This window comes from Cephus cinctus, unplaced genomic scaffold (assembly GCF_000341935.2).
Source record: "Cephus cinctus unplaced genomic scaffold, Ccin1 Ccin1_scaffold0929, whole genome shotgun sequence".
Lineage (NCBI taxonomy): Eukaryota > Metazoa > Arthropoda > Insecta > Hymenoptera > Cephidae > Cephus > Cephus cinctus.
In genome coordinates this window covers 102572-130257 of record NW_014333498.1, presented here as the reverse complement: position 1 = coordinate 130257, position 27686 = coordinate 102572, and the positions used below count along the sequence as shown (strand labels likewise).

Genomic DNA, 27686 nt, shown 5'->3' with positions numbered 1-27686 from the left:
CGACTTTTCCAATTGAAATGCCATATACAGATATATATATTCCATATAGCCGAATCGTGCGATATAAAATACACGAGCATGTCCAATCTATTTATATTTAGTCACGCTCTAAATAACCCGAGTTATCAAAATGGGTCGTTAGTAGGTAAGAAAAACATTATCACACATGTCACTTACCATACTTTCCTAACTGTACATCGCAAAACTTATCTAACCTTCCGAATTGAATTATTTCCTAAGCTTTTATTTATAGAAACTTCATAAATTGCTCAAGAAATGAAAAAAAAATCGAGAAAAATATTAGAATATGCTTAAACATCGATTTTCAGTGGTGTGAGTACTGTGACACCCCATACCTGAAGTAACGCCTCTTGGATAATATCCATGGTGCCATCTTAGAGATAATTAGCCAAATATTACCAATTAAAAGTTACGACCGATAATTTTTTACACGTGTACTATTTGATATATGCTTATTTTTTAGTGGGAAATCTATGAATAGTATTTTTTAGTTAAGAACAATAAACATTACTAATAATAAAGAAAAGAAACTATTGCCTAGTATCAACAAATTAATGTATACATGTAAATGAAATAGATAACAAAATCTCACAAGCATTTTGTTTTATCAACATTTATTTTTTTAATTTTTTATCCAGCATATCACTGCGCCTTTCTACAGATTGACTTCACGTTTAACTTACTTTGTTATTGAAGTTGCACATGTGTCTAATTGCACGTATATTAACCCCTTGCGACTCTATTTTATAATTTTTTTAATCGTAATTACCCCAAGTATACTAAAGATAACGCTTAAGGGATTTAAAGCTTCTTATGCAAAAGATACACGTTTCTTGCGGCACCAAATACAATGTCTGCTGTCAATTGAGTTCTGTCAATTATACAAAATTTTCTTGTTTTAAATTTAAATTAACTCAAAAGGGTGGAAACTTTAAAATATTTATTCTGTCGTGTTCGTTGTAAATCGTCTATCTTTTTATTCGTCTCGTTATGTATTTTTGCAACTATATACGTATACTTATTATATATATAATAAATTTTCCATAATACATTTATTATATGAATAATAAGACATTATAATCGTATCTAATAATGCCATGTATTGTGTCATAGTCTAGTTACACAAGCATTTACACTGATTAGCAATATACGAAACGATCGATCGTTAAGACAGTGAATATTTTTTCCTTTTTTTATATTTTTTTTCTTGAGATTTCGAAAATTTCCAATGAGATTTAAGTATCACTTGTTCTCTTTTATTATTCTTTAAATTGAAACCTCAAAACCTCGTCGTATAGCGATTATCGTTATTCGTCGTCGTGAATTCTATGATAATCGTGTGTATTTCTACATATTCGCAGTAGACTATGGACTACAATATAATTTGCACAGTAACCACTTAAGAATTGATCATTTGTCGCTTCTCTATTTTCTTTTTTTTCATTTTCATTAAGTTTTTTTCTAAGAGAGAACTTTAATCCATTCTTAAATGCCTACGGTATATATCGGTATATTATTTATTACCGTCGATACTCCTTGGAAACTAGAGTTTCTCCTACAAGAGAATCTTTCGTTTCTACGTCGAGATAGAAAATATATATATATTCATTCGAACTCAGGCGTTTACTTTTCGTATAACCACAGCCAATCATTTGAAAAGTCTAATATAAAAGACAAGAAAGAAGGAAAAGGGAACCATGAATGTAAACTTATCCAGATATCCTCCAGTGCTATATTACCAATCAAATGAATAAATATAATAGTCGAAGATGTAGCAAGAGCGGGAATAGCAGTGTAGGACTCATTGTTTTACGCCTTTCAAGAATATTATTTTACAAACGCTCCTACCGAGATTTTGCAACACGTAGATAAGATATAATTAGGATATGAAATTAGTTTGGATAAATTAACGTTCGATACTACTTAAGTTATTAATAATGTACCTCAACGTTTCGCTTCACTTTACTTAATTTACCTCTCGGTCCATAAATAATTTAGCTTTCGTGAATTCGCCGTGGTTTATTGGGATTCGTTCGCAGAAGTAAAGGATCACGGCAGGGTGCAAGTTGTCGCAGGAAATTGTTGTTTTTTTGTATCCTTTTTGTTTTTCTTTCATTCTTCTTCCTGCAGACAGTTTGTTCTTGGAGCTGATCACCAACCCATTTTCATCTTCTGGGCTTCATCCATCTGAAGGGATTAGAATTTGTTATACAAAGAAAAAAATTTAAATAGGTAAGAGCATGCAAGGCAGTCACATCGATAACTAATTTTTACTCTTTGTAATAAATTAAAATTAAAGTTATTACTATTACTGTAGTAGTTGAATAAAAGAATAAGCACAGGATGTTTGTGAAAGATATATTTGATGTATAAAGGGTAAAGTGGACTAGGATAACTATAAGTATATGGATATGAATGTTAAAGTTTTACGAAAAGAGTATAAAAGGAAAAATGCGCTGTTCAAAAAAGCTGTTTTTAGACTCCTTTACGTAGACCGGGGTACTTTAATCATCCCCAGAAACATAGAATCTTGAAAACTCAGGGTATCACCTGGAATGCATATTGTTTTTAATTCACGTAGTATTACCGATTGGGTGCGAATCTTGTTAAGAACTTTCCGTGCTGTGATGTAAGCCTTTGACGCAACGTGCACAGCTCCAGTTACTAGAGTTTCTGGGAGAATGTGAACAGGATCTGCAGGACCTAGACCTAATTCTGGAGCAGATTTTCTAGAAGTTGCTTCACGAACTCCATATGGCTGATCGGTGCAGTAACAGGAAGAATTCTTGTTGGGATATTCATTAGGATGCTTAGTGGACGTCGTACTTTTGTTCTTAGTAGGCTCCTGACTCTTACCAGAGTTGGTCTTTGAATACGTTTCACCAAGTCCCTTGCTGGCGTTATGATCGACGAATACGTACTTGTGGGTACTATAAGACGAACCACTGTGAACTTCTGCAAATGCGAACGCATTGATTTCCGGGCTAGAGATTGTATGAGAGCTGAAACTCTGTGCCGACTCGGTGGACTCGTTACCTAGGTCCTGGGAATCATGATGTGACTTTCTGGGCGTTTCTACTTTCATTTCGACCTTCTTAGGTTTACTGAAGAATTGTTCAGTATTAGCAGCATAGCTTGCATGACAGCATTTGGCTTCTAAATTTGTATCACACTGTTTAGGGTGACTTTCCAGAACACAATCTGATTTGAACATCTTAGCTGGTTCCTCCTGGTCGATATTATGGATCGGTAGTGTTTCGCTGATGTAGGAATAAGTGCCACCAGGACGTTTCTCCAGATTGACGTCGATACTCGTGTCGGAATCGTTGTGGATCTTCTTGTACATTTTCCCCTCGAAGTCGACCTCGTATGGTGATCCTAGTCTCTTAGGAATAGATTCCTCGCCATTGAATTCGATATTTGAACTCAATACATACGTATCGATTTCCTTATCATCTGAGTGAAAATGATCTTCGTCCATATGAATCGATAATGCTGGTGATGCCGGTTCTGAAAGTAACTCGAAGCTGGGTGAATCCATGTTATTATTTCTGTCACTCTCAGCATCGTAAAAAACAAAATTAAGATTATTGCGAGGCAGACAGTTATCTCCGGTGGAAATCTTCTCCTTTGAATCGCCATCAACACTAGAGGAAGTCTTGCCAACAATACAGGATGGCATAGGGATCATCTCAAAGTTGTGATCCTGATCAGAAGTGTGGCTGATGTTAGAAATTATACTAATGTTGTCACTGTTTGATTCGCTGTAGTAATCCGTGGACTTTATATTGGATTTATCAAGCATTTCATGTCCAGTTACAGAACAGCTCATACGAAGTTTCACTTCAGGCTGATTATTACTGACGTTTGGCATGGATTCCTCGGTCTTGATATCGATAGAATTGTTCACTGTTTCAGTTGGTAAATAATGCGGATTCCTTACTGGGGTCGACTTTTTTGATTCCTCCAAGGCTTCAGACTTCTTACTGGCTTCCTCCAAATTGTTTGAGTTCCCAGAACCGTCACGAAAACGCTTTTTCTTTTTCTCTAGAATCATCCGGGTCTTCTGTTCCAAACGTTCCAATTTTATTTGAAGTGCTCTCTTTTGATTTTCGATCCTTTTAACTTTCCACATGAGGTGTTCATCCTGTAGATCGGATGACAGCAGAGCATTAGTCAATTCTACTTCTTCAGTAACTTTCTTCGTTTTTCTGTGATGCAACCTTTCTTCAGGGTCACGAGAATGCCGTTCCCACCGAGACGAATAATGGGAATTCGAACGAGAGGGATCTTCAGATCTCTTATTCAAAATGTCCATTACATTGGACATTACTTTAGATGATACTTCAGTCACTATGTCCGTTTTAAGCTAAAAAGAAAAAGCATCAAGTGTTTGTTTATAGAGAATATAATTTTAATATAAAATATTTACCATTTCCATGTAATTCTTAAACCATGGTGGAGGTGTTGTGTCAATAGATGTTGGTAGCTCTATCGTGGAATTATTCAATTTCTCTTCCAGTGTTAACTGACTAACCCTTTCAGTAATGGTACTAACAGTAATAGGAGCCATAGTATTTTTTGTAGAAAACTGAGGGGTGTTAGATTTGAAAAACCTCTGAGACTTGGAACAATTGATTTCTCCGTTTTCCCAATCAATAGTTTTTGGGCTACTCACGTTTTCCTGATTGACAGAATCAATTAGAAGTAAAACGTTCTGATCTTTCTTAGCACAGGATCTGGCAAACTAAAATACATAATTCAATAACTGTAATTTACATTCTCTTAACTTACATTAAGTTTTGGTAGTACTCTCATATTAATTATATCACTTACCTTTAGAGCCTCAAGAAATTCACACTGGGAATCTATAGGGACTTCATCACCATCACTGTCAACATAACTGATACAATCTTGTTCAGATAATCCTACATTAGCCCACTGAAACAGAAAACATTTCATAAATTCATTAAGCGAGATAACGTCCTCGAATTTGCTCACAAAATGAGCTGTTTTCTGATATAATAAACAATATTAATTTCATGATAATCTCAATAAAAACCTAATCAATAAAGCTACACGGAGCTAAAAAAATATTCTTGGGTACTAGAGAAATGTGAATGTACAAATTTATTTAAAGAACCAATATACTTTACATATTACTCTCTACCCTGGGTATAAAAGTAAAAAAAAATTAATAACAAAACAATAATGTCTAAACATCCCGTACGTTAAAGAAAAATTTGTTAAGTTACGAATGACATCACTAAGAGTACGCAAAATCATCCGTGCAGAGAAAATCCGAGATTTCGGGAAATTGCGTTGTGCGGAAAAACATGCGACCAAAATGGAGTCGTACAGGTATCAGAGGATCCAATAGTGGGGGTGAGTCGACGACGGTACTGCGTTCGGTAAAATAGTTAGAAAATTGTTATAAGGACAAGCAAGAAAAGACAACTCACTAGGTAACACCTGAAGGACGTGATATCGAGTGGTGACGAGGAGTCATTAGGTGCGTCCCAGATACCAAGTTGAATGATTTTATCACCGGCTTTGCTCTTAGACGATTTCCCGGCGGGCCGCCACTTAAGTTCGAAGATCAGCTCTGGCGCAATGCCGTCCTTTTCGACTAAACCAGCTTGCTGCTGGTTCTGCTGTTGTTTCTCGAGACACGACATCATCGCGGATTACGCACCTTTCTATTAATACGCGTGTCTATTTTCGTGCGCTTTTACTAGTTTTCGTGGATATCAACTGTAGCAATCACATTTTATATCTACTACGCGTGATCTGTCCACCGGAGCAGACTCGACTTCCTTCTATGAGCGGCGAGACCGTTCTGATCTTGTTGGCATGGTTTTTTTCTGTTTTATGTTTTGAGGTTATTAAGATCCCCGCTGATGTCGCTTGCATCTATTCTATAATCTCTATCTGCATATATATTCTGTGGTGACGTATGAGAAAGAGACAGATATTCATCATATAACTTTAGAATACTGAATCCTGAACTAAATTTTACTTAAGCATTTGGGTGAACAGGCTATTGTATTATATTTGATATGAATACACTTATGAATGAGATAAATGTTGTTAAGGATAGCAAGGATAGTTCTCAAAAGCAGGAGAAATGTAGAAAAGAAATGTGACATTATATTTTCTAAAATAATTAATTTAACTGCAAATATTTTGCTTAAAAACTATTCAAAAAAATTGTATTAAATAATTTTTATTTTCATTATGAATAATAGGTACTCTATACACAATCCAGATGAATATAGTCTCTGAGTATCAATTATGTACAACTGTAACACCGAGGAAATACGAGTGAAGAGGTGCACCAGCTTTATAGAATTGTGTGTCTGACAGTTACTGAGAACGGTATGCATAAGACCTACACTTAAATTAGTATAAGAGATTTAGAAAGGGATTGATTTTTCATAAGTTTTGTGTCAGACATGAAATACACGTACGACTAGAGTGGGACCTAACTTTGCACAGGCCACTTTGACAAACACTAACTCTACACGAAAATTATCGTGCAGAGAATCGAAAATTTTCTGTAGAGTTATTGGGCGCAGAGTTGGGTTTCACTCGTCAGTTGGCTCTCTTTACCATTATCTCCTACGGCGACTCCAATAAAATTCTAAAATATATACATCAATACGCGTTTGGCATGAACAAAATGTTCTTCGCTTTCATGTGGTTAATATCCATTATTATTTCTCATCATCTCCCCTGAAGGATTCGTTTACCGTGCCTGTTTTATTCTCCAATGCAATATCTCCATTTTGAGATTCGTCGTCAGGTATTTCGACGTATTTGTAAAATTTGGCCATTAGGGAAAATATCAGCATGTCGACAAGCATAAGTCCAGCAAAGAGAAAGAATTCACTGGCCTGTAATAAAAGATGTATGTCAGATCAGAACATTTGAAGTAATAGTTTTAATGTAAAAATAAAACACTAAAATTTTGTATACCTGGCTGTTAAAATAAGAGACTTCCGCCACAATAACAACAATAAGATTTCCAAAAGCGACGGTCAGTAGCCAGCCAGCAGTTAAAATGGATTTCATACTGACTGGAGCCTGCGTAAAAGCAAACTCCAATCCGGTTATTGAGAACATGACTTCGCCCAGCGTCAAAATAACGTACTGTGGAATTAGCCATAACATATGCATGGAATTTGGTTCTGTTACTGTTATTGTATTAGCTCTAGCAGTCGAATTCGACAAGGATCCTACGACTGTGTAAATACCGCCCAGTTTCATAGCTACTGATGACTGAACTAAATCATTATCCAGATAAATGTCATAAGTCCCATCGTCAAGTTCCATCAATTTCGATTCGCTGAATGTCGAATTTATTTTTAAATTTAACGCCGTTTTTGAATTTTTTATAAACCGTAGACTAGCCGTATTCGACATGTAGCCATCTAAAAAAATTAAACCGCGCACAGCTGGTTTACCAGTCTTTGTTTTATCAACTTTATCTTCATATTGGTAACTTAATCCGGTTCTCGTTACTGCCCAGGATGTGGCTGTTGCCTCTGGACCTTCAAGAGTTCCTACAACATGAAGTTAACTTATAGTTACACACAATATATAAAATTTCATAACTTTGGTATACAATATTTTCTCAAACTATACCTGAAGATTGACCAATCTCATTTGAAAGTCCTACTAAACTGCAAGCTGCAAAGCTAGCTGTGTAACTCACAGATGCTTTACCGGATGCTTCAACATACTTATCCTCCCAATAGCTTAGACCATTTAAGGCGACTGTTTCATTGCCGATAGTCATAGGAATGGTACAATTCAAGGTATTAAATATTCTAAACTGCGCAAAACCCGCAGATGGGGTTACCGCGTACGTTGGCTAGAGAAAAAAATTAGTTGAAATACCTCATTAACAGAAAAGAACATATAATGAGTAACAAAATGTTGTGTACCTCCAATTTCAATTCAACCAGAGCAGAAACAATGAATGCCAAACTAGCCAAACATCCACCGGTCACCATCTTCTTCAATGGAGTATTAATGAGTTTAATTTTTGTCAAAAGCGGATAGATGCAACTTTCACAGAGTGGAATGAAGGCAAGAATCAGGAGTGGATTGACGACTTGCATTTGATCAGCTTTTATAGTGTAACTACCCAGTTCACCATTCATCCTTGTAGCCTGGAATGTCCACCTCGATCCTTGTTGATCGAAAAGGGCCCAGAATACTGGTAGAGGAAGGAAAAGCTTAAGAACTTGTACGACTGCTTTAATGTCCTCAATAAGCTTTTTGTCGTATTTATCATCAGCATGATCAAGCCAGTGCTCTCTATGTACTTTCTTCGAGCAGCACTTCTTGCTGATTGCATGCTACATATTTTTCCAATAGAAAAAAACATATTATTTACATTTATCAATGAGCTTAAAGTCACTTTATCGCTATCACATTAGAAATATCAAGGAGAAAGCAAAGTAAAATGTTAAGTAGTGATATTAATTAAAAAGTTAGTAATTGGAACTTTTTCTCTACAAATCTTGTATAACTCGAGGGTACACTTATTTCTCCTTATATGTCTAAAACAAATAATCCTACATTTCCATAAAACATCTGCCAATCCAATTGATCCATGCAAAATATACCAAACTTACCCAGATGCATTTGCTCACTTCAAACAAAATGTTTCCTTCAGGATCTTTGATAATGTACAAGTTCTTCCCTATTCTAAAGATAACTGACAAAAGAATAGAGCAACTTTAATCAATCACCTCAAAATTAATTTTCTAAATTCATTATTTTAAAAATAAACATACTTATGGAAAATATCATGAGAATTGCTGGAACGAAGAATGCCAATGAGTAACAAGTTTTCTCCCCAAAACAGGAAACGTCGCTCCTTAGAATTGGAGTAACGAAAGTGGATATCAATGATCCTGAATTAATAGCGAAGTAAAATACGGAGAAAAAGACAGATAAGTAGCGTTCTTGCTGTGGCAGGATGAATTGGTCACCGCCAAAAGCAGATACACACGGCTTTATTCCACCAGTTCCCAATGCAATTAGAAGTAAACCAACGAAAGAAATTTCTCTGCAATTCACACAAAATATTTAATCCCGTGGATGGAAATTGTTTAATAATTCTTTAAAATTTTTATGCTTTAAAACTAATGAAAATTTATACAAGATACTCACGCTGTTGGCAACCCTAGCGGCGGCGCTGCACTTGCTGATAGAAGCAATTGTCCAACGGCATAAATCATGCTCACGTAAAATATCGTTTTGAATTTTCCAAGTAAAGAATCTGCAAGCATGGCTCCCAACAATGGAAAGAAGTATACGAGCATAGTGAAAATATGATAGATGACAGTAGCTGTATCATCGTCATAGTTGAGTTTGTTGTGTAGATACAACACCAGAATTGCTGTAAAATTGATAAAAGTACATTAATAAGAATGTATAAGTTACATACAGTGTATGTTAAAACGTAAATATAATACATGAACTCACTTCGCATTCCATAGTAGGAGAATCGTTCGCAGAATTCATTGGTGACGATGAAGAATACAGCTTTTGGATACTTGAGCTTCTGTAATCAAAATCAATTTCAAATGAGTAAAACAGCTGTGATTGTATCTCCATGCATGAGACACTACCTGTCACGAAAGCTTGACACAATATTCGACTCCATTGCCGTTCAGTGACCTTTACTTTCTACTCGGTTCGCTTTGCTATACATACTAAATAAACAAACCTGCTCGATTGTGCAAGGTTGGTTAAACATAATGCTGCATGAATTTGTGTCAATGCTTCCAGAATTGAAAATATACAAAGTTATATATGCATGTCTGTAATAATATAACATTGCCACTTGTGTATCAAAGGATACATAATTATGTCACAAGATTCCAAGAATTTATTGAAGGATGTCTGACTCTTAATTATCGTCTATAGACATACAAATACTAATCTACAAAATATTCCGCCTAATTGTCACGAACCGTTAAAGCGCCTTGTTTTCCAATCATATCTGATCTCACTTAAACTCGAATACCAACTTTTTCTCAAATTGTAAAGAACAGCATGATAATAATGTTTGCTGTGTTTCATAAGCAGTGAAGCGCACTAGTGCAAAAGTCGCTAAAGCAAGTAAGCCTCACTGTATTGTATTGTTTCGTATTGACAATTTAATTGAAATGATCCCATAGTTCAATTATCGTTTGCACGTACGTAGATATGAAAACGCATAAAACAGTGAATTGGTTGCAATTCAACGATTTTGTTATAATTTACGTAACCAATGATGACTATAAGCAGAACAAGTACTCGTGAACAATTGTTATCAGTGAGAATACTGTATTTACTTAATAGGCAGACAGTAAAAAAAAAAAACAGAAGATCACTCATACCCAATAGAGAATTCTCCATATCACCAACAATTAACCAGTTTGACAAGTTTTTTCTTTCATACATTCGCTTAAGAAAACCAGCAAGTTTAGAAAATCCTGCGGTAAGGCATAATATATTGCAAATAAAATTCCAAAAATACCATTTATCTAACGAATATTTAAACATAAACATACGTTATTCCGTATAATGAATTATAAATTACGTTACAATACCATGATACTGAATAGTACAGAATGCAACTATTACACAAGTCATCGTTTCATTTCCAGTGGAACGGCCTTGTTATAATACATGAGAAGCTGTTACCTGCTTTACAATTCCACGTTCAATAACCATGATGCAGCGGGCAATATAACAAATAGCAATAACACGTAAACAAAATTGATAATTGAAAGAGATTATATAGTATCAATAGATTTATCACAATGGCATTCAAAATTGCATCCGGAATTATAAATTACCGGATAGCACTAGCTTCTAAACGAGTCTAAAACATCATTCTACAGTAAGAAATAAAAAAAAGTTTGTAATGCTTCTTCTGTCAGAGTCTTGATTAAGCGAAACTCACCGCGCAGCGGCTTTATGAGTACTGAAAAGAATTGGGACTAACGGAGCAAATACTAGCGATCCACTAGCGAGTAGCTGTTCCACTGCTAACGTGCTAATACCCCACTACCAAAGTGTCAGTGTAATGGCAAGAAGTTTTGAGAAAACTGACCATCCAGTAAAGGATCAATCAGCGTGGCGGCATGATGTTGTTAGAAGTAGAGTCATGGACTATTACTTATAAAGTGATTAATTTACCGTTATCGAAAACTGGAACGAGCTATACACTAATAAATGATTAAATATACAAACATCGTGCAAAATTCTTCGCAAGTTAATAATAAATTTAAATTATTTATGTATGTACAGCAGGAACTACTGCTTTGTTGTGAGTGCGGTTTATTCATTTGTAATCTCAATACAATTTTCAGCAGTGTGATATCTTGAGTGTTTGATCGATGTGACTTACTCGTGATTTTCTTTTCTCTTTTAGGGCATTTCTGCTCTTCTGAATAAGCTCCTCGTAGAGAACGTAACTATGTTCGCCGGATCGCTTACGTCTTATGCTGACACTACCACGTCTTTCAACAATTACTCGCAAACCTTCATCGAAATGAGTTTCCATAATATTCATATTATTCCTCTTTTCCATTATTTTGTTTATACACAAGCTTTTAATTTACACTAAATTGGACAACCGTTGTTTATCCCTTATTAGTGCTGTAAATTTTCAAGTCATGCAGCCTGAAGATCGCTTATCGAGCACTGTTGTACTGTTGAGGACACTAATTTTTATTTATTTATCCCTTTGTTGCTAAGTAATACAGAAATTGATTGTAAGCGGTTGCGTACCGTTCAGTAATTTACGACTAAATAAAAAGAAATATTGAGACCTGAGAATGAAGCTTACTCGATAAAATTTTGGATAAGAAATTTTGCTTTTCCGAAACCTCTGTTAAACGATTATAAAATGTAAATCAATTGTTTCTATACAATTTATATTAGTTTGAATAATTCCTGCTAGTACTTTGAATGAGCGTTATTTGAATAATCTAGATAATCAATTAAGTGATTGCATATGCTAATTATGATAGTACAGTTTAAATGTAGAATTCGTTTACTGAACGCAACGTGTATAAGCGCCTCACAAAATCGAACCGATCATTTATAAAGAGGCGTTATCATAATTCAGATTTAAATCCTCTTGGATACCTGTAATTAATCGATTACAGTATAGGGACTATCACATCGGCTGCCTAGGGTATACACCCGTATACTAAACAAGACCAAATTACTTTAATTAGTCTGCAGTTACTAGTGATCCTCGATGCACTATCTATCAATTATCATCTGGAAATTATAAAACTTTCTAAATCATGTAAAGAGTTGAAAGAGTTTCATAACTTGTAAATAGCAATGATAAAATTAAGAGCACTTCATTAATTACTTTTCACCTCGTCGATACTTTCAAGATCTCTTTCATCCTCCGTTTGACCTGAAAACAAGAGTGAAACGTTAATGGATCAAAACTAGACTGAACGGCAATAATTAGCTTAGTACATACAATATTGGCAGAATAATCATTGATAAAAAAATGTATGATTAAGGTATTCCCGGAACATAGGTGCGGTTTTTGAGAGTGTCTAAGCGGGCCCGTGGGATTTAGGTTTCTAATATTCTCGAGCATGTAAAGCTATACTGCTGTGAAACAGCATAGTATACATAAGACATAACACTAAAGCATTTCATTTTCTAATATAAATCATATAGCTGCAAACAGTTTGCTGAAAAACTGTTCAAAACCTGCAAAATATAATGTATTTAGAAATATCCTTTAACATTAAAATTTAATATTAAATAATGGTGATATCTTAGTCGATTGTCGAAATTATTCTTGATTCTAACCCCGTTTCTGAATCTGACTTATAAAAAACTATCCGAAAATAATAAAACGCACGCTGCTGGGTCACGAGCTGTTGTTTAACCAACTTTATCTTCATCTTATTAAGTCAATCCGGTTCTCCTTACTGCTCAGGATGTGACAATATGTAAACCTTCATAAATTGGTATACGGTCTTTTTTCAAAATATGTATACCTGAATCTTGACCAATCTCATTTGAAAGTCCTGCTAAACTGCAGACTGTGAAATTATCTGTATAACTCACGGCTGCTGTATCCAATGCTTCAACATACTTAGTTTTCCAATAGCTCATTGTCAGACCGTTCAGGGTAACTGATTCATAGCCGCTAGTCATTTAATAGTATAATCCAAAGTATTCAATATTCTAAACTGCGCTAAAGCCGCAGTCAGGGATACCGCATAAGTTGTCTAGACGGCAGAAAAACAAGTTGAAATACGTCATTAACAGAGAAGAATGTACAATATATTAAAAAATATTGTGTACCTTTAATTTTAATTCAACCAGAACAAAAACAATGAATGCCAAGCTGGTCAAACAACCGCATGTAACAATCTTCTTCAATCGAGATTACTGACCTGCATTTGATCAGATTTGATAGTGTGACTATCAAGTTCGCTATTCATTGTCACAGGCTGGAATGTCCTTCTCGATCCTTGTTGATCGAAAAGGGCCCAGAATTCTGGTGAAAAAACGAAAAGCTTTAGAGCTTGTATGGCCGCATTAATGTCCTCAATAAGCATTTTGTCGTATTTATCATCAGCATGATCAAGCCAGTGTTCTTTCTGTACTTTCTTCGAGCAGCACTTCTTGCTGATTGCATGCTACATATTTTTTCAATAGAAAAGAACATATTATTTACATTTATCAATGAGCTTGAAGTCACTTTATCGCTATCACATTAGAAATATCAAGGAGAAAGCAAAGTAAAATGTTAAGTAGTGATATTAATTAAAAAGTTAGTAATTGGAACTTTTTCTCTACAAATCTTGTATAACTCGAGGGTACACTTATTTCTCCTTGTATGTCTAAAACAAATAATCCTACATTTCCATAAAACATCTGCCAATCCAATTGATCCATGCAAAATATATCAAACTTACCCAGATGCACTTGCTCACTTCAAACAAAATGTTTCCTTCAGGATCCTTGATAATGTACAGGTTCTTCCCTATTCTAAAGATAACTGACAAAAGAATAGAGCAACATTAATCAATCACCTCAAAATTAATTTTCTAAATTCATTATTTTAAAAATAAACATACTTATGGAAAATATCATGAGAATTGCTGGAACGAAGAATGCCAATGAGTAACAAGTACTCTCCCCAAAACAGGAAACGTCGCTCCTTAGAATTGGAGTAACGAAAGTGGATATTAATGATTCTGAATTAATAGCGAAGTAATATACGGAGAAAAAGACAGATAAGTAGCGTACTTACTGCGGCAGGATAAATTGATCACCGCCAAAAGCAGATACGCACGGCTTTATTTCACCAATTCCAAACGCAAACAGAAGTAAACCTAAAGAGTGTACAAGCATGGTTTTCAACAATGGAAAGAAGGATACAAGCATAGTAAAGATATGATAGATGACGGTAAATGTGTACAACACCAGAATTGCTGGACGATTGAAAAAATGATATTAATGATAATGTAAAAGTTACATACAGTTAAGTGTCTGTTAAAACTTACATATAATTCAACGAACTCACCTCGCATTCCATAGTAGAAGAATCACACGTTGAATTCATTGGTGATATTGGGTAATCATAATCAACTTTCAATTAACAAAACTAAATACACAGCTGTGATTGTTTTCTCATGCATAAAATACTTCAAGTGTCCCCAAAACTTTGCACAATATTTGGTGCCATTACCGTTCAGTGACGTTTACTTTCAACTGTATGCGCTTTGTTATAGACACTCTTAATTTTATAATTGTAACTTATCATTTATGAACCTATCTAAACTTTTAACATGATTCAAAAAGTCGTGTTATTCCCAGGTGATGATTGATAGATGGTGCATCGAGGATTACTAATAACTGTACATAGAGTAATTAAAGTAATTTGGTCTGGCTTAGTGTAAGGGTGTATACCCTAGGCAGCTAATGTAGTAAGTCCCTGTACAGTGATCGATTAATTACGGGTTTCCAAAATGATTTAATTCTGAATTACGATAACGCCTCTTCATAAATGATCGGTCTGATTTTGTAAGGCGCTCGCACACGTTACTTTCAGAAGATAGATGTACAGATGATAGTACAACTGTACTATCATAATTAGTATATGCTATCACTTAATTGACTATACAGGTTATTCAGATAAAGCTCATTCAAAGTACCAGCAGGAATCATTCAAACTAATAAATATTAATTAATAAAACTAATAAATATAACAATTAATTTACATTTTATGATCGTTTAACAGAGGCTTAGGGAAAGAAAAATTTCTTATCAAACTAATAAGTATTGTATAGATATAATTAATTTAAATTTTATATTTCATTAAAAGGTATATCTAGAAGTACGGCCAATGGTACTCTTGTATACTACGGGCATACTTATCGGGAATAGCAAAAGTATAGCATTGAAAAATAGAAACTCCTCGAGTTCCAAGTCATAGTTTTCGAAGTTCAGGTGTTTCTCGTCACAGTTATAAAAAATGTTGTCCTCTAAGGTCTGTTCTCTCGCCTCGTGATTTCTCTTTATTTAATAGTTAATTACTCGACGATACGGAACCACTTACATTCAATAACTGCATAACTAAAGAACGAAAGTATAAATAAAAAAATTAGTGTCCTCAACGGCAATACTTGACTGATGATATAATATTTGTTCTTGATAAATGATCTCTATGCTGCATGATTTGACAGTTTACTTCACTGATAAGGGATAAGCAGCGGTTCATCAATTTAATGTCAAATAAAAGCTTGTATACACAAGGTGTCTCACCGAAAGTGCACATCTCGATTATTTCCGTTACTAATGAAGATATGGGAAAAAGTTTCAGACAAAAGTTGTATGGTTTCAAGGAGGTCGATTTTTCATCTAAATAATTTTTTTTTATAATCATTTAATTTCGAGATACAGCACGTTACATGTGCCTTTTTTTAATGGAACATAATTTTCTGTTGATATCAGAAAATGTATCGCGTTTTTTTTTTCTTAACATTTTAAGACCTTGCAGACTAAAATCCATTCAGCCATTTCCAATTTATTGAGAAGTGAATTTATTGAAGAATCTTCGGTTACAGCGTCGCTAGAGCATTTCGGGATCGCGCGCTTAATTTCGCGACCGAAGATCGTTCAATAAATTCACTTCTAGAAGTGAAAGATACTCGAGTATTTTCAGTAGTAACGATTGTTCACGAGTACTTGTTCTGCTTATAGTCATCATTGATTACGAAAATTATAACAAAATCATTGATTTGCAACCAATTCACTGTTTTATGCGTTTTCTTATCTACGTACGTGCAAACGATAATTGAGTTATGGGATCATTTCAATTAAATTGTCAATACGAAACGATACAATACAGTGAGGCTTACTTGCTTTAGCGACTTTTGCACTAGTGCGCTTCACTGCTTATGAAACACAGCAAACATTATTATCATGCTGTTCTTTACAATCTGAGAAAAAGTTGGTATTCGAGTCTAAGTGAGATCAGATATGATTGGAAAACAAGGCGCTTTAACGGTTCGTGACGATTAGCCGGTACATTTTGTAGATTAGTATTGTACGTCTGTAGGCGATAATTAAGAATTGGACATCTTTCAATAAATTCTTGGAATCTTGTAACATAATTATGTGTCTTTCGATACACAAACGGCATTGTTATATTGTTATATAGACATGCATATATGTATAACTTTGTATAGTTACTATTCTGTAAGTATTGATATAAACTTCTAGAGAATTAGGTTGAACTACGCTTGAACAATCGAACAGATTTGTTTATTTAATATGTATCTACTTTATTAATTAATTCTTACCTCCTCGGTACTCTCAAGATCCTTCGATTGATCTGAAACCAAGAGTGAAACGTCAATGGATCGAAACAAGATTTCATGATGAAAATTGGCTTAGTCCAATATTAGCAGAAGAATTATTAATCAGAAATGTATGATTAAGATATTCACGGAACATAGGTACGTTTCTTGAGGGTGCGTAAACAGGGTGCCTAATACTTTTGAGCATATGCAGCTATACTGCTGTGAAACGATTTTAGATGTTTTTTATTGAACTTTCTGATGCATATAATATGTGAATTTAGAATTTGTATATAATGTTCAATTTGTTTATTTTTGGTTCTTCTAAAACCGAATCGCCGACGACGGGGACGCTGACGGTACAGCTGACGATGCGCAGCGTTGCCAGCTATTCCGCCGCTGAAACCGCCATGTTCCAATGTGAGGCCTAGCTTAATCTCAAATCTTTTCGTAATATTTTCGCGATTCAGTGCGATACATAATTTCTGAAATCCAGCGAGTTGATTGCATATTTTATATTTCTGAAGCTGGAAATATGTTAATCATATGAAAGAGATGAGGTCAGAATGAGTGTAATCGGATTATAGATTATTTTGATTAGATCTTATTGTTTCATAATCAGAAAATTTAACATTTGAGTGTATACATGGCATTGATCTTTAATATTTTTTGAAATCTTTTTTTATTTTTTTTTTTTCTTCCATATCTATCACACTTTCACTCATTCATCGAAACCAGCTTGAAATCTTGTTTGCATTAAGGTCAGTCTGTTTTCACCGTGTCTCTGAATCAGAAGCATAATATACATACGTATTTATGCGTGCTAAATTTTTGTCCAACGGTTCTTAAATGTTTAACATACTGAATCGCCCACCATTGCACTTTTTATGGTCCCTGAAATCTTTAGTATTCAGCCACAGGTTCGAGAAAAAAGACGGTGACTAATACCCGACGTTATTCCGACTTAGGAGTCTCAAGAACGTGGATTTGTTAAAGTAATCTCCCAGCTTTTAAATGGAATCAGCCAGCATATAAAAAATATGTTCCTCTTGCTGTTTCGCACGGAATTGAAAAATGAATGTCTTTTAGACTCTTTAATCTGTAGAGAACGAGAAGGCGATTTTCGAGCCTATATTTATACTATAGAAGAGCTTAAGGTGTACGAATAAAATTTTGTAGTAAAAATTATTAGCTTTTTAAGTAACCATGAAAGATATCTGACATTATGATTTAATTTGTAATACTTTTATGAAGAATTTTTATGAATTGAATATGTTTCTCTTGTTTTGCTATCTAAAGAGGGTAATATTCTCTGGATTATCATATAATCATATTAAGTCTTGAATTTGAGCCCAAAATTTATTAAAAACAAATTGTTAAACATTATAAACGGCGGATCCAATATGATGATTCGACATTACAAAAATGGACAGATTTACGTGATCGCCTAAATCCGTATCTGTCATCTGTCGCGAACTTGAATTATTTTATTTTGACTTCAGATTCGGGATCAGCGACCTAAAATCTTTGAGTCTAGGATAGGTCTATTAATGGGTATAATATGAAAAGTAATCACAAACATCGATATATTTTATGGTTACTGTTCAAACTTTTCGTTTCCTATTAGCCAACCAATTTACAGCCACCAAATTGGGTTCTAGGTTTCAATCTCCATGAAACTCTAACAATTGGTCTTTCTCGCAAGTAAACAGAAAGAACGACAGAAAGTATATTATAGAAGTGAGTTTATTGATTTGATTTTTTTTTTCACTCTTTTCTGTTACTATCTTATTCGCAATATCTTTTTATAATTGATTTGATAATTTGCTACGTCTATCATTATTAGTCAACTTGTTCATTAGAATAATTAATCTCCAAGCTTTCCAGCAAAACGAAAATCAAGAATTATTGAAATATTTATAAATTGTTCAAGAGTTCTTCAACGCGACATAAAATTACTTCAAACGAGGAGCATTAATAGACAGAAGAATGTGAAGATTCTGATAACGAATTATCTTATAAAGAATCTGATAATAAACTTGAAAATATTACAACGTTGTATATACATAGATGCAGATTTTTTACCTTCATTTTCTTCATTTACGAGTCCAGCGATTTACTTCTATGTGGGATCAGTCATTTTCTACATTTTCAATTGATTTTTAATTAGTGCCTTATAATATATAATTACACAATACAATATAATTCTTTGATTATCAATATTAATAGGTCAATGAAAGACTATCAGACTACTAATCTGTTGCTGAATATATCAATATTCAAAAAAGTTTTTATATAGATAAATAGTTATAAATTTGACATCTGAGAATAATACATATAATATAACAAAACTTTGGACTGCCCAGAAAGTTTTAAAAAAAATATGATTCATTTGATACTGAAAAAATCTCGTGGTAGTTTATTTCCTATAGGATTAAACACTTACAAAATATGTATTAGTGTTAAAAAGTATATATCGAAAAATTCAAATTTTTACAAAAATCACACTGTTGGAAAAATTAATCGTAATCCCAAAAAACAAAATACGTTTTCTCTTTTTCGAAATGCATTTCGAAAAAAGAATTGTCGAAATTATTACACATATTACATCAGAGCTTGAAAATTTTAGCGAGGATACCCTATATGTATTAAAGTTCTAAGGTAAGAACTGTACAAGTCGAACAAAAATCCGCCTGTCTTCTAAACGTTAATACAGAACGGTTCCTCAATTCGAGTCTACAAAAAGTGGGTCATGTATCAATCAGACTTCCCTTTAGGGAATATACGTTAGACATAGAGCGTCGAGTCTAAATAATTAATAATAGTAACATCAATAGGACGTCCAATAAATCTTTACAAGAGAGAATAAGCACTGTCGTAATGAATGTAATTGACAAAGAGGGAGTGCCCCCCCCCCGCTCTTAAAGATACTAGCATTTTATCAAGTGATTAAGTCAACTGTACTTGTACGAATTTTCTTCGTAAAACATAAACTGAACTTAAACTTACTTTGAATCTCCCTCTCAGCCTCTTTATTTTCCTTTGCCATTGTGTTCTGTCCAATTTAGCTGATAAAAGTACCGTCTTCCCTTTTCACCTTCTTTCATTCGCATCAAAACCCCGACTGATCAAGTTTCTACAACTGATCCCATATCACAAATAATATCCGGTTATCATCTGTTTCATTTTCAATAAATCACACTCAATGAACAATCGCTTTGTAATGTAATTTTATCTTGTCATTAAATAATTTTTCCAAATCCGATAAGAGTTTCTTAAAAGATATTTATTGTCAACGAATTCCTGTGTATGCTGAAAAATTACCTTTTCCTGTAGTTTTTTTAAATAAATTAATTAAAACAATTTCAAATACTTCTAACTTCATAAAGAAATTGTTCATAATTGCGGACGATCGAGTACGATTAGGTAAAATTAAATTCGCTGAATGATATTTTTAATATTTAGTAGATAATTATGTCAATTTGTTAGATACTGTTCTTTAAGACATACGTTTATGATGATGATGGATTATATTAATCTTATTCTTACAGTTATAATCATCATACATTAATAATGCTATCAGGTACAAGACGACAACGCGTTGATAGCTTAAATTGATTAGATTAGATAATTATTGTTCTAAATTGTCAGTGTACCTCACGTCTACACATGTTCATCTTGTCAACGAAATGCACACCTGTCCATAACTATCATTTACCCAAGAAAGATCAAGATAAGAGAATCCAATGTCTAACGTATTTGTTATATAGTTATTCGATAGTTGTAGTTAGTATTTTCAAAATGAATATTTAAAAAATAAAAGAAAGGAGCAGACTCCATCTACCGTGGCATTCTTTTTGAAAAATGTCCAGACTTCATTCTAGGACTAATCGAGACTCCCGATAGGGCATATACCCCACCATTCAGTGAGGAATGTTTAATTAAAGGATAATTCTCTTGATTTTCTATAGCACTTTCTGCTACGGCACTCGAGTCAGCTTCCAGGACAACAAAACTGTATCTTTTGACCATGACAGCAAAAAACACCATATTGATCAGAATGAGAGCGGCAAACAGGAAGAATTCGTAGGCCTATATAATTGATAATTCTTCCATTAGCATATAACTCTATTACCGTTTCCATTAGGGTTAATACTTGCAAAACCTACTTGACTCCTGAACAGGCGCGCTTGAGTTACAATAATGACCATCAGATTGCCAAGAGCCACGCTGACATACCAAGCAGCAATCGTCACAGTTTTCATACTGTTTGGTGCCTGTTTGTCCTCGCAATATTAGTCGTTATCTCTAAGTGTAAAGTTTGTTCACCGATTAGAATGGAATACCTGAGTAAATGAAAACTCCAGTCCTGAAATGGCGAACATCACTTCCGCAATCGAGATCAGCAGATATTGAGGAACTAACCAAAGTATATGGATCTTGTTTGCTGGAGTCATCGTGAATATTTTATGAAACTAAAGAAGAAAAGAGACTGTGTTTAGTCTTACAAAATGGTCTAATGTAATAAATGCTATTATTTTACTGTAATTATTTTACATACTACTATCAGCCCGTTGTGCTCTCTCAGCATCAATAAATAGACCGCCCCAAGTTCTAAGAGAATTGAGGATTTGTATGTTCCATCAGGATCATCGCGATTCCGTATTACGTAATGGAATCTGTTTAGATTATACTCCTTAAACTTTTACATACGATACTAATGCACTGATAGAATATACTATTTAGATTCGTACAGGCCGGGTTCAAGTTCCATGTAGGTGGATTCACAAAGCGAATTATCGTCAGGTACAAAATATTTGTCTTGTAATCCACTACTGCTTTCAAGAGTAACTGTCACATTTTTTAATATTTCAGAGTCTCGGATGAAGATAACTCTATATGATTAACGACATTAATGCTTATCTTATGAGTTAATCGTTTCAACCAACTAACCGAAGTTTAGGTCTGCCACTTAAGGATTTCTTAAACTCGTCTGGATCTGTTTTAAAGAGATGCAAATCTTTTCCTATTGATCCAACAATTAGAGTATTTACCTGATATTCTGAAGTATTAATGGATATGCTCAAGGTTGGATTTTTTAAATGAAGCTCCCAACATTGAGGTATGGCTACTAAATACAATTCATATTTAGTTAAATTCTTGGCAGATACGTTAAAGACTTGTCTCAGGCCTGAATTTAAAGTAATAGTTGAATCAAATGGAGCAAGAAATTCAACATCACACTGCAGTGTATTAATGAAGTTTAGAGTGGACTGTCCTTTGTCAGGTAGAACAGGATACGTTTCCTATATATTGATGAATTTAAAAATGAATTTCCCATAAAAAATATTTAATAAAAAATACGTACAGTATATCGAATTTTATTGTTTATGGTACCTCTAACTTTAATTCCAATAATCCACTCATAATAAAAGCTAAGCCAGCAAACACTCCGCCAACAATCATTCTTTTTAATGGTGAGCTGAGCATTTGTAGATTTCCAAACCAGGGATAAATGAGTTTATCGAATAGAGGTATCAATAGCAGTACAATAGCTGGGTTTATGACCTATTAATAAGAAGCATATTACTTTGAATACAGGAAGTAGATATCATAAATACAAATGATATAATTTTTAATTGAAATTACTATTTCATAATTCAAGTGCTTTAATGGTTTATCCAGAACTTGAATTTTGACAATGTAATATACATTTTTACCAAACATAAAAAATAAATGTTGATGATAGAATAATTTGAATAAAAAATGTTATAACCTGCATTTGATCTGGTAGTAATTGAGTGCCAAGGATTGTTCCATTCATCCTGGAAGCTTGAAAAGTCCACCTAGAACCCTAATAAAAAAAACTTGTGTTAGCATTACAAGTATAAAATATATTTCAAGAGTATACCTGTTGGTCGAACAGGCTCCAAAATAAAGGAAGTGGAATATATAGAAACAAAATAGCAAGAACAATTTTAATATCCATTATTAGTTTTGAAGGAAATTTATCCTCTGCATAATCCAACCAGTGATTAGCTACTTTTGGAGTTCCATTAACACTCATTTTCTTCTTAACAGCATACTGTGATTGTAAAACATACAATTTTAAATGGGGCTGCATTGAATAATTGTATCTAATGTGACTTACATAGATGCAACTAATGAATTTTAACATGATATTCTCCTTGGGATACTTTAAACGGTATAATGGCTTTCCTAGCAGAAACAAAACTAAAATACATGTTTAGAAAAGTATTAGGATAGGACTATGCAATTTAATAAGACTATGACTATTGCGATATATACATAGTGCAGTGACCATCAGGGCTGCTGGGAATCCAAATCCCAATGCATAGCAAGTATCATCTCCAAAACAAGTAAAAGCTTCTCTAAGAATGGGAATAAGGATCATCCCAACAAATCCACCAAAATTAATTGTGAAATAAAAAAGTGAAAAAAATTGTTGCAGTTTTTGTTGTTGCTGTGGTAAATGAAATTGATCTCCACCAAATGCCGCTACACAAGGTTTTATACCTCCTGTGCCCCAAGCAATTAAAACCAAACCAATATAAGTCATTTGGCTAGAATCAATAATGACAATATTTATTAATGAAAGAGAAATACAGATTTTATAAAACTATTAAGGGACTCGTAAAATTGATTATAACATGGGAATTCTCACTTACATTGGCCAAATAGATATTGGTGGTGTTGCAGCAAAACACATTAAAATATTTCCAATTGCATATATAATAGAGAAGTATAGTATAGTCCTGTAAACGTTATTTAATGTTAAGCACATTTTCTGCATCATATTGTGCATGGTTCTATTAATTACCTGAAACGACCTAAATAACTATCAGCAAGAATTGCACCTACAACTGGAACGAAGTAGCACAGCATAATAAAAACATGATAAATTATAGTGGCTCCATTTTCATGAAAAAGTAAAACATTTCTTAAATATAAAGAAAGAATAGCTGCAAGAGAGAAAATATATTGTCCTAACATTATTTCTATATGAATATAAAATATTTTCTAAAGAACTCACTTCTTAGGCCACAGAAGGAGAATCGTTCACAGAACTCGGTGGCAATTATGAGAAAAATTGATCTTGGATACTTAGAATGGTCCTGAAGCCGTGGGACAGTATAATAACATATTACATGATATCAAAAAAACAAAGTCAAAGGATTGCATCTCAAAAGTATTGCTTGCAAAACTCTCTCCCCGCAACCCTTTATCACCAACCATCGCTACATTTTGGTAATGTGTTGCATAATGGCGTTGACTGAAGAAGTAAGTAAACTGAACACCTTATGGGATATGGTGGCACGCAAACCTGGGGGCGCTTTCCGAAAACTACTCGTACACCAGAGTATCATTCTGTCTCTGTTAACGGACATGCGTTCGATAGAGACAGACTGTTACTTTAGAGTACAAGAGTGAGGTTTTGAAACATACCCTGGGTACCGTGGTCATCTATAAATAGACTTTACCCAGTGCAATACTGTATATAAATATATATTCTACATATTAGAATAGCGAGGCATAGAAGACACGGGAATGTTTTATCTATATATGTATATTCAGTCAATGATAATACGGAGGATCCGCTATAGTCAGTCGATAAAAAGGGATCAATTTTCAAAATTGAAACTTTTATCATCAACAGGTGATGCCGACCGTCGGGAGATCATTTGCAAAGAGTCGAGTATTCAATATAGGAACGTAGTAATATAAAAAGAGGAAGGCAGAGAGCGATGCAGACGGTAAGCGGTCTCAGGGCTATAAAAATTCTTTCGAAGAAGAGAGAAAATCCAAAACGAAGCAAATAGAAAAATTCTAGAAGGAAACTTGCTGATTTTGGCCCGGCGTGAGGAAGATCTTTGCATTCACCAAGACACTCGTACATATCTAATCAAAATAAATCTCTAGTGAAATTGGAAGAAGGCTCAAAAATATCTGGATCAGTATCGATTGAATAATGTCATATTCGTGCGAACAATAAATGATGGGTTATGTGTACAAATAAAACAGATCGACGAAATCGAGCGAGACGAAACTCGCAAAGATCAGAGGGATACATGCAGAAGTATGAACAAATTTGAGGAAGCATCATCAATTTCGGCTTACATTTCCTGACGTGTTATTCTTTTATAATCTTTATTGAGGTTGCCTGAAATACTTTTCTATAAGGCTTAGAGTTCTTGACTGATATCTTACTGTCACAGAAGAATAGTTTTAATTACGTGCTTTCTTCGGTTTGTGAAACGTTATATTTAGAATTATTAAGGATGGGATTTGAGGTAAATCGTTTCCAAGGAGATGTCGATGAAGAACTAGTGTGCCCTATCTGCTCAGGAGTACTGGAAGACCCTGTTCAGGTATTGCTTAATATCTTTTTTCTATCTACATGCATTCTGTGTAATGATATATTCTGATGGGTTAAGATAATATCACAAGAATTCTGAGGACTGGTAGGTGAGCGACATGTTACAGGCTCCAGTATGTGAGCATGCCTTTTGCCGGGTATGCATCAATGAGTGGATCAATCGACAACCTACATGCCCTCTGGACCGAACACCAATAACATCTGCTCAACTTCGACCAGTTCCAAGGATACTACGCAATCTCCTGGCAAGGCTCTGCATCACTTGTGACAATATCGTCTATGGCTGTCAAATTGTGGTGAAACTGGATAGCCTGGAATCTCATTTGGAGGAATGCGAATATAATCCAAAGAGACCAATGCCCTGCGAGCAAGGCTGCAGCCTTATAATTCCAAAGGACGAACTCAAGGATCACAACTGTGTCAGAGAATTACGTAGCCTCATTCAATCTCAACAACAGAAGCTTAGTGACATGAAACGTGACCTCAGCGAGCAACAGTTTCAAATTAATGAACAAAAACGCGAGATTCACCTATTAAAGGATTTCATGCGGGCCATGAGAGTTTCGAATCCAGCAATGAGAGCAATCGCAGATCAGATGGAACGCGATGAGGTGGTACGGTGGTCAGCTACATTGCCACGAGCACGAGTCACTAGATGGGGAGGAATGATATCGACACCTGACGAGCTTCTACAGGTAAATGATTATATATTCCATAAGATGAGTAGCTCTTCTCATTAACAGTTTGTATCATATCCTGTTGCAGACTATGATCAAAAGAACCCTTTCCGAGTACAACTGTCCCCCACATGTCATCGACGAGCTAATGTTGAACTGTCACGAAAGAAAGTGGCCACCAGGTTTAAACTCTTTGGAGACAAGGCAGAATTCCCGACGTCAGTACGAGAACTATGTGTGTAAACGCGTTCCTGGAAAGCAGGCCGTCTTAGTCCTGCACTGTGATAATACTCATATGCCTGAGGATATGATGGTGGAACCAGGATTAGTGATGATCTTCGCACATGGTATCGAATGAGAGATTTTTCTAAAACCTGTTGCTAGATGAAGGAATTACGAAAATGGTAGTACGGATGCTACGAGTGGAAGCTCTGCTTATTGGCCTCCGAGAGGATGGAAGTAAATCGTAACAATCCAGGTACCTGTTTAACTGCAACCATGCACCTTCGGCAAGATTAAAAGAAACGCGAAGATTACTTATCGATATTCTCTGCTTTCCATCGTCTTCATGGCTGTGACTTTACGAATCTTTATTGTGAATCGGCTTCACCTCGTAATTCCTGTTTCTTAACGAAACTCTTATTTGATTGAGATGCAGAAAAATGAACAGCACCAAATGAAAAAAATTATATTACTGAAGATTCATTGATTCATGATTTTCGTACTTTTTTTTTGTAACAAAGTGTATAACGCAATTTCCGTGATACGAGAAAGATCAAGACTGCATACTTTTAGTGACGTACGCTTTTGTCGATTGTCTTTAATAAGTTTGAAAAGCAATTGATGATTGACTTTGATTTCGTGAATTCGCGTCCCACCATTTTTGGGACTTTGGACATGCAAACACACACATACATATGCATATATCAATATTTTTATTACTAATTTCCAAGATTTTAACGGGATTTCTTTAAGTCATACTACGTTTGAGAATGCACAATACCCAGAAGAAGTTTCATAAATGTGGATCGTGTAAACATTTAAGTAACCTCTTGCGTTTAAATAAAGTAGCGATTAATCCTCCTGCTGATATCCGCGATTTATACTTACAAATTAATGCTAAAAGAGCGGCCGGATTAATGGGTTAGAACAATGATAATTAGATGAAGGAAATAAAGAAAATAAAATATAAGGATTGGAACTGTGCGTGCCTGAGCCTAGAATAATGAAGGGAACGTGAAACAAAGGAAACAAAAAGTAACAATAATAAGATGTAAAATAAAATATTAGTTGCACAAAAATTTCCAATCCCACAGACTATTGCGTGTTGACCATTTGTATCCCATTTTCGGTCTACCTATAAGTTTTAAAGTCATCAACAGTAGCGCCCGTATGATTCTATGAATGACTGTTATTCTAATTAAGAGAATAATTATTTTGTTATATAATTATTAATATATATATTATAATTCTGTGACCAATCCGTTTCTTTAAGAAGAGCATTTAAGACTCCCGCAGATTCCAATTGAACATACCGTAATATAAGATAGCATTACATGACGTACAATCGAACAAGCATGAAAATCAGTAGAAATGAAAATACAAGTAATTGTACACTTAAGCGCCATTATGAATCAATGTCAGTGCACAACTGTACGGTTTAATCGTGACGCATTATGTACAGAGTAAATATGGATGAATAATATTTCTTTTACTCTCCTTTTAACAGCT

The 27686-nt window shown here is 34.4% G+C and overlaps 4 protein-coding genes and 1 long non-coding RNA gene across 21 annotated transcripts; 2 read left to right on the top strand and 3 right to left on the bottom strand.

Annotated features, from left to right (window-relative positions):
• Window positions 1-618: 618 nt before the first annotated feature.
• Window positions 619-5879, bottom strand: LOC107271222. The gene is made up of 5 exons (XM_015746942.2): window positions 5484-5879; window positions 4858-4962; window positions 4454-4768; window positions 2609-4390; window positions 619-2208 (listed from the first exon to the last, which is right to left on the bottom strand). The coding sequence occupies exons 1-5, from the start codon at window positions 5700-5702 to the stop codon at window positions 2173-2175; spliced, it is 2457 nt and encodes an 818-aa protein (XP_015602428.1). The 5' UTR covers window positions 5703-5879; the 3' UTR covers window positions 619-2172.
• A 352-nt stretch (window positions 5880-6231) lies between these two features.
• LOC107271223 (peptide transporter family 1) lies at window positions 6232-20705 on the bottom strand. Of its 8 annotated transcripts, XM_025088462.1 has the most exons (13): window positions 14603-14624; window positions 14330-14411; window positions 14154-14236; window positions 13992-14074; window positions 13467-13712; window positions 9523-9601; window positions 9208-9436; window positions 8829-9103; window positions 8667-8749; window positions 7971-8387; window positions 7669-7897; window positions 7000-7586; window positions 6232-6917 (listed from the first exon to the last, which is right to left on the bottom strand). In XM_025088462.1, exons 1-13 carry the CDS (start codon window positions 14607-14609, stop codon window positions 6738-6740), a joined length of 2580 nt encoding a protein of 859 aa, XP_024944230.1. In that variant the 5' UTR covers window positions 14610-14624; the 3' UTR covers window positions 6232-6737. The 8 variants fall into 8 exon arrangements, with proteins under 8 accessions (XP_024944230.1, XP_024944231.1, XP_024944232.1 ...); XM_025088463.1 differs by lacking the exons at window positions 14154-14236; window positions 14330-14411; window positions 14603-14624 and adding an exon at window positions 19890-19995; XM_025088464.1 differs by lacking the exons at window positions 14154-14236; window positions 14330-14411.
• Window positions 11097-11865, top strand: LOC107271233. The gene is made up of 2 exons (XR_001538572.2): window positions 11097-11356; window positions 11462-11865. It is a non-coding gene; the product is annotated as an uncharacterized LOC107271233 (long non-coding RNA).
• Window positions 19895-24122, bottom strand: LOC107271232 (peptide transporter family 2). Of its 7 annotated transcripts, XM_015746966.2 has the most exons (14): window positions 23935-24122; window positions 23722-23863; window positions 23570-23656; window positions 23190-23464; window positions 23032-23114; window positions 22792-22965; window positions 22657-22734; window positions 22278-22448; window positions 21834-22186; window positions 21635-21775; window positions 21442-21559; window positions 21227-21355; window positions 21050-21157; window positions 20148-20972 (listed from the first exon to the last, which is right to left on the bottom strand). In XM_015746966.2, exons 2-14 carry the CDS (start codon window positions 23784-23786, stop codon window positions 20721-20723), a joined length of 2034 nt encoding a protein of 677 aa, XP_015602452.1. In that variant the 5' UTR covers window positions 23787-23863; window positions 23935-24122; the 3' UTR covers window positions 20148-20720. The 7 variants fall into 7 exon arrangements, with proteins under 7 accessions (XP_024944242.1, XP_015602452.1, XP_024944237.1 ...); XM_025088469.1 differs by having other exon boundaries at window positions 22792-23114; XM_025088471.1 differs by having other exon boundaries at window positions 22792-23114; window positions 23722-23812; window positions 23935-24074.
• LOC107271226 (E3 ubiquitin-protein ligase NRDP1) lies at window positions 24057-27432 on the top strand. 4 transcript variants are annotated; one of them, XM_015746954.2, is made up of 4 exons: window positions 24057-24182; window positions 24559-25270; window positions 25368-25973; window positions 26044-27432. In XM_015746954.2, exons 2-4 carry the CDS (start codon window positions 25181-25183, stop codon window positions 26311-26313), a joined length of 966 nt encoding a protein of 321 aa, XP_015602440.1. In that variant the 5' UTR covers window positions 24057-24182; window positions 24559-25180; the 3' UTR covers window positions 26314-27432. The 4 variants fall into 4 exon arrangements, with proteins under 4 accessions (XP_015602440.1, XP_015602441.1, XP_015602442.1 ...); XM_015746955.2 differs by lacking the exon at window positions 24057-24182 and having other exon boundaries at window positions 24576-25270; window positions 25386-25973; XM_015746956.2 differs by lacking the exon at window positions 24057-24182 and having other exon boundaries at window positions 25136-25270; window positions 25337-25973.
• Window positions 27433-27686: the final 254 nt, after the last annotated feature.